We start from the raw sequence: 12,348 nt of genomic DNA, 5'->3' as shown, positions 1-12,348 counted from the left end.
GTATGCATGTGGTTTTTACAAGTCATTGCGTTCTTAGGTTCCCAGGGACTCTTGCTCCAGGTGTGTGAATGTCGTGGCAATATTTTTAATTACAGACGCGTCTTTGGCCCAGACATGGTAAAGCAGCCCCTCCTCACATGGTGTACGTTTCATCACACTCGCACCTACCTCCATTAGCAGAAATTCTTTCCTGGTGTTTGCGTCTTAGTTCACTTCCAAAGAAATTTCCAGCTCAGTTCCAATGGCTTTTGCATCTCATCACACTCTTGATAATTAGCTCTATCTCATTACACCCCAGCCCAGTTGGAATAGGATTAGTTGTTTTTAGGTGTAAACCTGTGGTGTGCATCTTACTACACCTCTTCAAAATTCCAGGCAGGCCTTCCGCCTCCGCCAAATTAGGACAACTACTTCCAGCTGCGCACAGTTCATTACAGCCTCCATTTCAGGAAAAACCTCTGCTGTATTTCACATCTGGTCACACGCTTATTAATTATGTACTTCTTATAACAACTGTGCCTAATTAGAACAGGGTTGACACCTTGCCGAGCCTAGTGATTCTTTATGTTTTCTTGTTCTTGGTACCTCATTACCCTCCCTCCAAATTATGTCCAGTTTGTTTTACATTCCTGCCACATTAAGACAGTCGCTCTCAGGTGTATGTATTTCAGCATCCACTTTGCTTTCCAAGCAAAATTGTGTTGACCAGGACTCTCCTTGTTTTCACATCCTGCTAGAGGGACAGCCCCTTAGCTGGTCTTCTGATCACATCTGCCCTGAATGAAATGACTCTGGCTTGGTGCTGGCCTCTGGTCTCTTTCATTGGTTACTGTGAAATTTCTGTGCCCTGGTCCTAGGGAAGCAGCCACAGCTATGCACCAAAGCAAGAAATCTGAATTCAATGGCCTCAGTCCATTCATAAAGGCTGAGGGTGGGAATCTATTAGTTCCATCAAGAAATGGTAAAGGGGCCAGGTGTGGTGGCTCACGCCTGTAGTCCCAGTGCTTTGGGAGGTTGAGCCCCAGGGGTTTGAGACCAGCCTGGCCAACACAGTGAAACCCCATCTGTACTAAAAATACAAAAATTATCTGGGCATGGTCTGTAGTTCCAGCTACTCGAGAGGCTGAGGTGTGAGAATCACTTGAACCCAGGAGGCAGAGGTTACAGTGAGCTGAAATGGTGCCAATGCACTCCAGCCAGGGCGACAGTGTGAGACCTTGTCTCGAAGAAGAAGAAAGAAGAAAGGAGAAGAAGGAGGAGGAGAAGGAGGAGGAGAGGAGGAGGGAGGAGGAAGGAGAAGGAGAAGGAGGAGGAGAAGGAGGGGCAGAAGGAGGGAGAGAAGGAGGAGGAGAAGAGGAGGGAGGAGAAGGAGGGGGAGAAGGGGGGGAGAAGAGGGGGAGAAGAAGGAGAAGGTGAGGGACGAGGAAGGAGAAGGAGGGGGAGAAGGAGGAGAAGGAGGGGGAGAAGGAGGAGGAGAATGAGGGGGAGAAGGAGGAGGAGAAGAGGAGGGAGGAGGAAGGAGAAGGAGAAGGAGAATAAGGAGAAGAAGAAGGAGAAGAAGGAGGAGAAGGAGAAGAAGAAGGAGATGACGGAGAAGCAGAAGAAGAAGAAGGAGAAGGAGGAGGAGAAGAAGGAGAAGAAGAATAAATGGTAAAGGGTGAACTGCTAGGTGAACAGCACTGGAAAAACTCACCCCCATGATTCAGTAACCTTCTACCAGGTCCCTCCCCTGACACGTGGGATTATGGGAGCTACGATTCAAGATGAGATTTGGGTGGGGACACAGCCAAACTGTATCAGCTCCTTTCCTCAAGTAGGTCAGAAACAAGGAGGAAAGGTCATGAAGAGCAGAGGCTTTTCACAAGATTTCCAGTGTGGTGTCAAGAGTTTCAAGAGTATGGGTTTCAAGAGTATGGGCTGTGGCAGCTCAGGCCTGGTCTTACCACTAAACTTGAGCTGATCTGGACATACTAAAAAATAACCTTGTCTTTCAGAGCCTGGAAGCAGGACTTGTCCTTAACCAGCAAGGGCAACCTGAGGAACCAATCCTTGTCTAATCATTGGGATGAAATCAGTGTGGAGGGGGAAAATGTTCTAGTTGGGCAGTAAGATTTCAAAGCCCTACTGTGAGGTAGGAATAAAAACACTGCCTAGGATGAGAGACCCTGAAAGAAACTGTATTAATAGAGCAGGTAGAAAGAAGTGCCTTTGGGGTAAAGGGCACAATATCACCCAAAGAGTAGCTTCATTTATAAATTGGAAGGTATACTGACAGGCAACAATATGATAGCTAAAAGTAACCACAAAATGTAGAAGAAACCACTACCAGCACTTCCAAGAACACAATTTGCCTGTGTGTATATATATATAAAAGAGTTGGGTCCTAGCTGATGAACTACCTCTTTTTCAAGGAATTTACTCCAAGGAAGGGTAACTTGGAAGAGATTCTTTCAGTAGTCTCTGGGCCCTTGGGTATGGAAGAGAGGAAAGTAATATTTATGATAAGGGTTGCCGTGAGGACAAAATGGGAACACATGCTAAGTACCAGAGAGTAGATAACAGTGTTAGAACGAAGTGCTCTCTGGGAGCTGCTGTTCTGACAACCAAGTTGGATGACATCACTCCAAAGCCTTCCTTCTTCATGGTCATGTTGATTTCCCATCTCAGGACCCCTCCTACTGCCGTGGGCCTACTCCATGGCACGGTGACTAGTGATGCGGGCAGCAGTCCACATGTCCCTCCCATTTGTACCTCTGTATAAGAATGAGAAAATGGTTTGCTTTGTTTCCAGCACCCCTTCTGGTAAGGCCTATTTCGTTGGCCTTTTTTTTTTTTTTTTTTGAGACAGAGTCTTGCTCTGTTGCCTAGGCTGGAGTGCAATGGCGTGATCTTGGCTCACTGCAACTTCCACCTCCCAGGTTCAAGCGATTCTCCTGCTTCAGCCTCCTGAGTAGCTGGGATTACAGGCGTGCACCACAACACCAGCTAATTTTTGTATTTTTAGTAGAGATGGGGTTTCACTATGTTGGCCAGGCTGGTCTTGAACTCCTGACCTCCTGATCTGCCCGCCTAAGCCTCCCAAAGTGCTGGGATTACAGGTGTGAGCCACCATGCCTGACCTTTGTTGGCCTTCTTATCTGCAATAGCACACTTAGGGAGAGGTCTTCACGCAAGAACATTACATAACTGTGTATGTGTTTGGTGGGCCCTGTCCTTGGCAGACCCCGGCTCTCTCTAGCACCTTCTGGTTGGTCAAGGCTGTAAACAGCACAACAGTCTCACAAAATACTCCTAAGTAGGACCAAAATGTGGAAATCTTCACTGTGTCCCAAATGCATATAGGCTGTGAGGTAGCCACTGACCATCCACTGAGTGTGTCACTGGCTGTTCTTTACCTGTAGAAGAATAAAGACTAATGTGCCAACCTTCAAAGAAACTTCGATGTCCTAAATGTCTTGGAAGAGTCCCAGAGCCCCTTTCCTGTGCAGAATTGCCATTTTCAGTCCCATCATTGTAAGCAAAGCAGAGATGTCACTTTCCTAAATGTTGCCCCTGAAACAGCTTATCTGCCATTTTTTGGTTGGTTCTCAGGGCTCTTGACATTCTGCTCAATCCAAACCCACGTCTCTTTTTTAGTGGAACTTTCCACTACTTCCAAGAAAACTAGTCTGAGCACTCTCAGTCTCACCCTGGCTCTGCTGCCATCACTGTCACCACTCCGGTTTCTCCGCCTGGAGTGGACAGGAAGAAAAAGGAAAGGTACAGAATCAATGCTGGGGGTCATGGCCATGAAGAAGCAGCTTAGGCAACCCTAATCTCCTCTCATCCCCTCTTCTTCCACTCCTGCTTCTAGGGTAGACTATTTCTCATGATCTTGTTTAGGGCAGTATGTTTTTCCACAGTTGTCTCCTACAGAGATTCAACTTCTTCCCAGTCAGCCCCTTGGAGCCAGACAGATTGACTACATTCCTTCCCACCAGAATCCCCTGGAACCTCCAGCTGCCCACTGAATCCCCTTCCCAGCAGCCCCACTGCCTGACCTGATTCTGACCCAGCCCTGAGTTTGAGCTGTTGGGATTTTTGGCTCCAGTCCAGTTCACACACTCTTAGATAATAAGGGTGTCCTCTTCATCTATCCATTTGCCCTTCTGTGTGGCAGCATGGAGCACATATTAGGCTTCTGGGGAATATTTGCTGAATAAAGAACACAAGAAAAATAACATGAAACATTTAAGCTTCTCAAAACACTTTTTAATTTTCCATTTTTCCCATCAAGACCAAAGTTGTACAAACAGGTACAAAATCCCCCACCTTCAGGGTGTGAGGCATCACTGTGTGTGGTCAAAGTCCCATCTCCTCCCCTTTCCCTTTCCACGAGTTTTCAAGATGTGGCCCAGTCAGTGCATTGCTGCCTTCTGTTACCTATGAACCATGGGCAGCAAGAGGACTGGGGACCGGGGGATATGGTGAGGTCCAGTGTGCCAGGAACATGGTAAGTGCCCACATTGCGGGGGAGGGAACAATTCAGAGACAGGCTCAGCTGGAGGCTGCACAGAGGAGAAATGTCACTCTGTCCCATCTTCCCTGCATTCAGCTGAGCTCAGACCAAGTGAGCACCTAAGAATCATTTACCCCCAAAGGATGTTTTAAGTGAAATGCAATGTTCTCTAACCATTATTCTCTCAGAAATTGGGGGGGTGGGGCGGAAATCAAGCAGATGTTTGAATTGCCTTTCATTCCTCCATATTTATCTAATTGTCTGGCTCTTGGTTTTTATATAGCAGAAATAAAAAAACATGGCAATAAACCAACCTACAACCTGTGTACAAGATACAGCATACAAAACTGTCCCAGGGACTGGGATCAAAAGACTTCTATTCCTGGCCCTAAATTAGAGGTTCTGTTTTGGTTAGGGAAGTTTGTTGTAAACAGCAACTGAGAAGCCATTTATTTGATTTTGGCAATAGAGACAGACAGCAATGCACATACACTTATTTCATTGAACTGTAAACGGATAAGGTCAGGAGAGGAAAAACCCTACTGTTTATGTAATAGAACCTTACTAAATGGTTTTTGGAAGGGACTAAAATTTAGGTAGCAGCCTACTTTCCTACTTTCCAAGGCTGGAATTATATATATATTGAGTAATAAACCAAATGTTAGTAATCCATCCACTTGTTTTTCAGAGTCCAACAATTTGATACCACCTTCCTCCCTATCCCACCCTAGTCCCATTAGATTTGACTACATTAAAGTAGTTGTTCAACCAAAACACTCTGTGCTGTCGCCTTCCTTTAGCATTTATATGAAAAGCCAAAACTAGAGAGAAACAATCCTTACACCTCCTCTCCACTAAAGTATCACTGTAGAGAAAACTAAGCTCAGAATATACTCAATAACATACCAAGGAAAAAAGTGAGTGTGACTGAGGGGACCCCCGTCACCAACCGCAGTATGCCCTGCTAAACGGTAGTTATCTTCTTGTCCTTGGTGGCTTGCTTGATGGCAGCCTGCTCGCAGATGATCTCTTTGAGCCGCTGCAGCCTCATGTTCTGGGTGGTCAGTTCCCCTACCCCGGTCTGGCTGCGGTGCAGCAGGGTCAGGGCGTGGATGTACTCCAGCTCCGTGTACTTCACACCCTGGTCCACCACCAGGTTCAGGAGCTCGTCAGCTGTGTTGTAAAGCATCTCGTAGTACTGCCTGAGAAAGCAAGAGAGAACACTGCTCACTGGCTCCACCACTGGTAACATCCATCTCGAGGGGACAAATACGCTGTCTATACATTGATTCCTCTACTTACTTCAAAACAATTGATCAGCAGGCAGTGTTCTAGGCCCCACCAACAGAATAAAGAACAGGACAACCACAAGCTCTGTCCTTTGGAGCTCATGGGATCTCTCTTCAGGAGAAGTCTAAGTGAGGACCCAGGGAGGCCGCATACCTTTCAGTGGCTCAGCTCATTCTACATTTTTTGCTAATTTTGCATTTACCTTGGGAGAAAGGAAAGAAAAGTAGGGGTGTAGCCTGAAGGAGAGAAGACATTGTTAACAGGTTTTGTCTCATTCAATCCCTCATTCATTCATTATTCATTGGAGGTTTTGTGAAATACTGTACATGGTTTTCTGCTCCATAAAGTGGGTTAATAATAGCACCTACCTCTTGGGGTTATTGAAATAGTTGAATTAATTAATAGATATAAAGCACTCAGAATGGTGGTGCTTCATAAAGATTATTATTATTAGAACTATAATGATGCTAATGTGTGATAGTAATGTAATACAATTAATAGTAGTATATAAGAATGGGCAAGACACAGCCCCTTTCCTCAAGTAGCTCAGAGACAAGGAGGAAAGGTCCTGAAAAGCAGAGACATAAGGATTCCAGTGCTGTTGACCAAGTTCATTCCCGAGCACTGTGCCACTTACCCCTCACTCCACCCAGGGGCTACACCTCCCTTTTCCCAAAGACCAAAGCACGGAGAAGTTAGAGGGCTTTCCCATGTCACAAAGACAGGGACTGACTATGCCAGGATCTGACCCCAGGTTTCTGACTCTAAGTTCAAGACTGTCTTTTCATGGACACTTGACAACTCACAAGAATATTCTATGCGCCATAAGTGAGGTCCTAGTACCGTGAATTAATAGCAGAAGAGGAGAAATCGCACCATGCTGAGGGGATGGTGTGGGACTGAGGAAGACTTCCTATGGGGTAAGATTCTGTCAGGCAGGGCTTCCAGGAAGGAAATTCTAGTTGGAGGGAAGAGCATGAGCAAAGGCATGGAAGAGTAATCTGGTTAGACTGGGGAGTGCAGAGCAATAGCAGAGAGTCCTGGGATGAGGCAGTTGAAGCCACAAGGTAGAGCCTCTGAACATCAGGCTATGATTTTAGACCTAGTTAAGCTGATAAGGGACTTCCTTCTTCCAGAGAGCAGAGGTGCCATTCAAAATTGTGCTTCTGGAAGATTAATGTGACAATCGAATGCAGAATGGTCTGGCAGGGCGTTGGTTACAATTGTAGCAGAAAGAGGAGACTTGAGAGCCACTTAACGGCAAGGCCATTGGCCTGGCTCTGTCCTTTGGTGGAGAAAGACTTGTGCCTGTAATAGAAATATGCATTAGAGGGATTCTTCAATGCAGCAAGAAGATGAAGGTGGGAGTCAGGAAGGGGAGAAGACGACCACTCACCATTCTTTAAACCAATACTGTGCCACTGCTATCTCTCAGTCTACTGGACTCTGAAGCTGTGACTTGCATGGCCACTCCAAATTACCCAGGAGGTCAAGTTCAACAGACTCTGAGCCAGCAAGGCTTATCACAGTTTGTCAGCGAAAGGAAGAGTGTTATTCACTTCTCTCTGATGTGAAAGGTAACTGTGCCAAGATCGAGGGGACAGAACCGGGCAGTGCGCTCCAAGGCAACTCTTGGGGGCGAAGGAATCTTCCAGACCTAGCAGGATCAGTGGCTCAGAAATCCTGTATTATTAGACTCAGGGCCGTGAATTTGTTTCTTTCTCATCAGGAAAATTTTGAAAAAAAGAACCTCCTATGGGGAAATGAAGCTATCTTTGTGGTAAGAAATACATTCTAGGAGCTCCATAATTTCAGGCCTGTTTTATTGAATTGCTGGTACAAGGAGAATGTGGTCAGGAAGAGCTGTGGTGTCTTTTCACACGGCTTCTTTTCCTCCTGCTAAGCCTCCTTTTCTAACTAACACACTCTTTTAAAAAATAGGGGAGAGAATAATCTTTTGTGAATAGTCCCTAAATAGTGGCAGAAATGGAAAGTGCTCTTCGTAGATTGGTAAGCTAATGAGGCTCTCCTGCGAGCAAATCAGTCAGCATCCTTGTGTACAGGGGGCTAATTTTCTATAGTGGTTTCAAACGAATGTTCATTTTGGCATCACAGAACCAGATACATAGCAATCACTGGTCCAGGGTGACCCTGAATATAGACAGAAATACTTGGTAGAAGGGGATATAAAACTCCACTTCCAGGGGTGTGAGACCCCAGTGCCAGATCAGTAAATCTTTTGAAGTTTCATGTTTAGCATAAAACTCTTGTGAACTTTGCATTCTACTCCTTAATGTATCTGCTGTAATTTAAACACACTGTTTCTAAGAAAAACTTGATGCTGCAGGAAGAAGCATCATATTAATATTTATCCTACAGCTTTGCATGTCCCCTGGCTCTCCCTGATATTGGCCCCTATTTTGAGAAATGATGCCTTATGTCATCTAATTCTGTTTCCCGTAGATGCACAGGTGATGGAGAGAGTTGTCTATTAACGGAGCTTCCTAAGAATATACATTTTTAAAATTGCCCAAGAAGAGCTCATGCATGCATTGAGATTTACCAAATGAAATGAGAGCAAATCTGGGGCTCACGATTCTTTCAAAGCTAGAAGGAACTTGAAAGCTGCGGTTTCTAGACTCGCAGTTCTTGAACTTTACGGTACCTAACTAAGAATTACCTTGGGGCGCCTATGAAAAGTGCAGATTCCTGAGGCCCCATCCCCAGATATGTGCTTCTTAAAGGTTCTGAACCAGCCACGACTCAGTCAGAGTCTGTTTGGTAGACCAACAGTTACAGAACCACTGTCTCCTCCAGCCAAGGACCTAAACGCATCAGGGAAGGCTACAGAAGCAATAAAAGGTTTGTGATGCTTTTCACTGAGATTAAACCAAAAGAACTGGATTTCTTTGTATTAGGATGTTGATATTTTTATCATTTATCTTAAGAAGCAACACTGAGCCCATTATGCCAGATGAAATTAGATTTCTTTTGAAAAATCTGATGAATTGTTTCCAGGGATACTGGCTGGTTTTCTACAGAGGCCGTTGTTCCACGCTGGGAGCAAACAACAAAACAAAGATGCTTGCATTTCTACTCTTGGATCTTCCAGTGTGATGAGTGATAAAGGGCATGCCACTGAAGTCCTTAATGTTTCAATATCCTCTGTGCAATGAAGACCTTTATAAATCCCAGAATGACAGTCTGAAGTGGACTGAGAGACTAAAAGAGTCCTCGAGAGCTTCGTATGAACAGTGCCCCTGAATTGCAAAGCTGAGTTATTCAACAAAATTGACAGGTAACTGATGGTGTATTTTCTATAGTTAGGGAGAAAAAATTCCTCCATAACCATGATGATATATTAGATCATAAAGAATCATAAATATTTAAAGACAGAATGAAATTCATTTATCTTTCAGAATGGTACCCAGGAGCAAAGATGACTACACTGACACAGCAACAGTTTCACCTGGAGGTGGGGAAAGAGTGCTACCAGGTGTCCTAAAGAGAAAATAGAAAAATGCCCCAAACTATACCATTAGAATGAGCTTCCATGATAAACACTGACAGACTGAAATGAAATCATGTCACCCAATAGGGATAAATAATTTATCAGGACTTATTGAGGCCCCAGGAAATTGAAAGCTTGGTCTTCATCATCGAGCATTAAAATAGCAGCCATGGCTTCCAGGGCAACACGTTTTCCATTTGATGACACTTTGCTGGGGCTGCCTGGATGGGATCAGTGAATGCACATTTGATTGAGACATTTTCTGGCTCATGGTTTGTAGCCCTTCACAGACTCTTCATAGCCTACAATATTCAGCAGCCAATTGCTAGATGTACACCAAATATCTTATTCTGGAGACCAAAGAGTTTCATGTCACCCTGGTGGATGGAACATTCTGGAAGGAGATGTGTACCTTGCTGTGGTTTCTCCTACCCTTTGCTGTGTGCCTTTTTGCAGCAGTTCTCAAAGTATTATAAGCAGAGAGGTGAGGGAGAAGAGTGACAGAGAAGTGGAGGTGTGACTTCACAGACTGGTCTCATGTGCAGAGTCTAGAACATGACAATGTTTATGCTTTGTTCTGGTACAAACAGATCATTTTCTCTTATCTTCCTCATGTTTGCTTTATCAACAGACTGTTCTCTGTGGCTTTTTCTTTTGTGCTTTATTTTAATGGTATTGCACTGCGACTCTTTCTCCCCCATACATTCTGTCTGAAAACATTTCTACCAGGAAGGAAATACAGGGTATTTTGGAAAGGTGGGCAAATCTTTTTAAAGTTTTAAAATAAAATTTTATGTTCCTCTGATTGGAAAGTTAATACATGTGCCATATAGAATATATGGGCCATAGAGAAAGATTTCTCATAATTTCATCATAAAGATAAACCACAGTTTGGCATATTTTCTTGTAGTTCGCCCCCACCACATGTAGTGTTCTAGCCAATTTCTTTCTTGTAGTTGAAATATTTAGGTTGAAACACAATTGGATACTTCAATTGTTTCCAATTATAAAGACTTACTTTCTCATGGATAGATTTCTAAAAACAGAATTAGTTAAAAGATAAGTATATTATTTAGGACACTTGACAATGCTGCCAAGTTGCTTTCTAAAAAAGCTCTATCAATTTATCCTCCTATCAACAACATATGGGCAGCATCTAACTCACATTCTTTTGAGTTGCATGAGGTTGAACAATTTTTCATCTACTTGTTTTTAATGTATGTAGGTATGCGTGTATGTATAAATGAATTGTTGATATCTTTTTATCTTTGAGTATTAGTGCTTTTCTGACTTCTCTTTAAGAGCTTTTCATAAATTTTCATAGACAAGAGGCCAGGGAGTTTTCTCATCCTTGGTTCTACCTCCCACGTTGGCATGCTCAGTGCAAAAATTAGTACTGCATCTCTGAAAGTGATTAGAAACAGTTTCAGTTCCCTTCTTTGCAAATTGAGGGAAGAAATACTCACTAACATGAACTATTCCCGCCCATGGCAACTCTTGTTCCTGTACTTGTAGGCGTTCCATAAACTTTGCCTGTAGGGGTGACAGCAAGGCCCTGACTGGGGAACTGTCCACGGTCTCTGAGGAAAGCTTTGCCTTTTGCCTTCCTTTACTTGGTAGAATTCAGAGTCCTAGATCCCGGAATGGAAACTGTGTTTTAAAATATACAGCTACATCTCATGCTGGGTTTTGGAATCTGTCTTGATTGTAGAATATTAATAATAATGTCTAGCTTTTAGGTGCATTTCAATCCTTTTAAATAGGTACTACAATTATCTACATTATACATATAAGAAAACTGAGCTCTACAGAGTATGAGTGACTTGTCTAAGGCCTCAAAATGAAAGACTTCGAGCCCTGTATTTACTCCAAAACCACCTTAATACAAAAATATTTGAAACTATAAAAAGCAAAAGAACTGAAAAGAGTATTTTTATCACTGACTCACTTGAGTCTTGAGTACATAAATATGAATTAAATAAAATTCCCATACTCAGCTCTGTCTTTCATTGTAATGCAATGAGCCAGTATTGTGGCAATTCAAATTCGTTTGTACAAACTTTGCAAACACTGGATTTGATCTGGGAATTCAGTGCTCTAAACCAAGTAATGCAGTAATGTTGTAAATTTAACACTTAATTTGGGAGTTTACAAGAAAGAGTTTTTGGCTTTTTCATTTTGTCACCTCTTTTTATTTCTTCCTTTTTGCCCCTTCAAGCTGGTAATGGATGAAGTAACCTTTCTTTCCAAAAGTTGACTGTCCCTCTGATTCAGTACTTTTTTGGGGAAGGGAGATAATTATTTTCATTGTAAAGACTTTCTCTTGTAGTCCTTCCCAAGATAAAGCTCTAGCATTAATGTCAACAAGTGAATTATGTGCTGAATCTGACTTCTGAAATACAAATTTGAGAGGGAGAAAAATTGAGCTGAATAAAACTTAGTATTGACTGTAGTGCCCAACATTATTTTTAGCCAATATCTATAGCATTTTGAGCACTTTAATAAAAACCCAATGGTAGATGGGTCACTAAGTTGTCAAGTGAAGCAGTGAACTCCTGTTTTCTCCACCCACTCAATAGTACCTATGATAATAACAGGGAAATGACAAGAGAAAAAAGAATAATCCATAAACCAGATAATCATCCACAAATAATTGAGAGGTCATGGTTATAGCAGAACAACTTAGTGAGGTAAATATTTAAGAGATCAACTAAACTCAGAATCTGGTTAAGTCTTTCATTCTTTGCTACTAACTAGCCATGTGACCTTGGGCAAATACCACCAGCTCTCTGGATCATTTCTCATGTCCAAAAGAGAAAGGTTACAGCAGATGCTATATAAAAGCACTGGAATTTTTGGATTTTAAACCTTTACAGCATCCCCTGCTTGGTCCTTTAAAATCATGGGGCTTCCATCAGAATTAGCTGATGCTGTTTTTCTTCGAGCAATGGTAGACAAAACGCAGTAGCAATTGACTTGAAAACACTCTGAACAAGTGTAATCTCAGCTCAAATGGACTTTCCAGACCAATAATAAAATGGATGGTAAT

The 12,348-nt window shown here is 43.0% G+C and overlaps 1 protein-coding gene across 2 annotated transcripts in view; it reads right to left on the bottom strand.

Annotated features, from left to right (window-relative positions):
• Positions 1–4,229: 4,229 nt before the first annotated feature.
• Positions 4,230–12,348, bottom strand: part of EXOC4 (exocyst complex component 4) — an 830,711-nt gene continuing 822,592 nt past the window's right edge. For both annotated transcript variants that reach the window (XM_055284061.2, XM_063642265.1), the window contains one exon: positions 4,230–5,700. In XM_055284061.2, coding sequence (XP_055140036.1) covers positions 5,463–5,700 — 238 coding nt within the window. In that variant the 3' untranslated portion in view covers positions 4,230–5,462. The remainder of the gene's footprint in view (positions 5,701–12,348) is intronic.

Source organism: Symphalangus syndactylus, chromosome 6, assembly GCF_028878055.3.
Source record: "Symphalangus syndactylus isolate Jambi chromosome 6, NHGRI_mSymSyn1-v2.1_pri, whole genome shotgun sequence".
NCBI lineage: Eukaryota > Metazoa > Chordata > Mammalia > Primates > Hylobatidae > Symphalangus > Symphalangus syndactylus.
The sequence above is the reverse complement of the archived record's forward strand: the minus strand, read 5'-3'. Positions and strand labels throughout refer to the sequence as shown.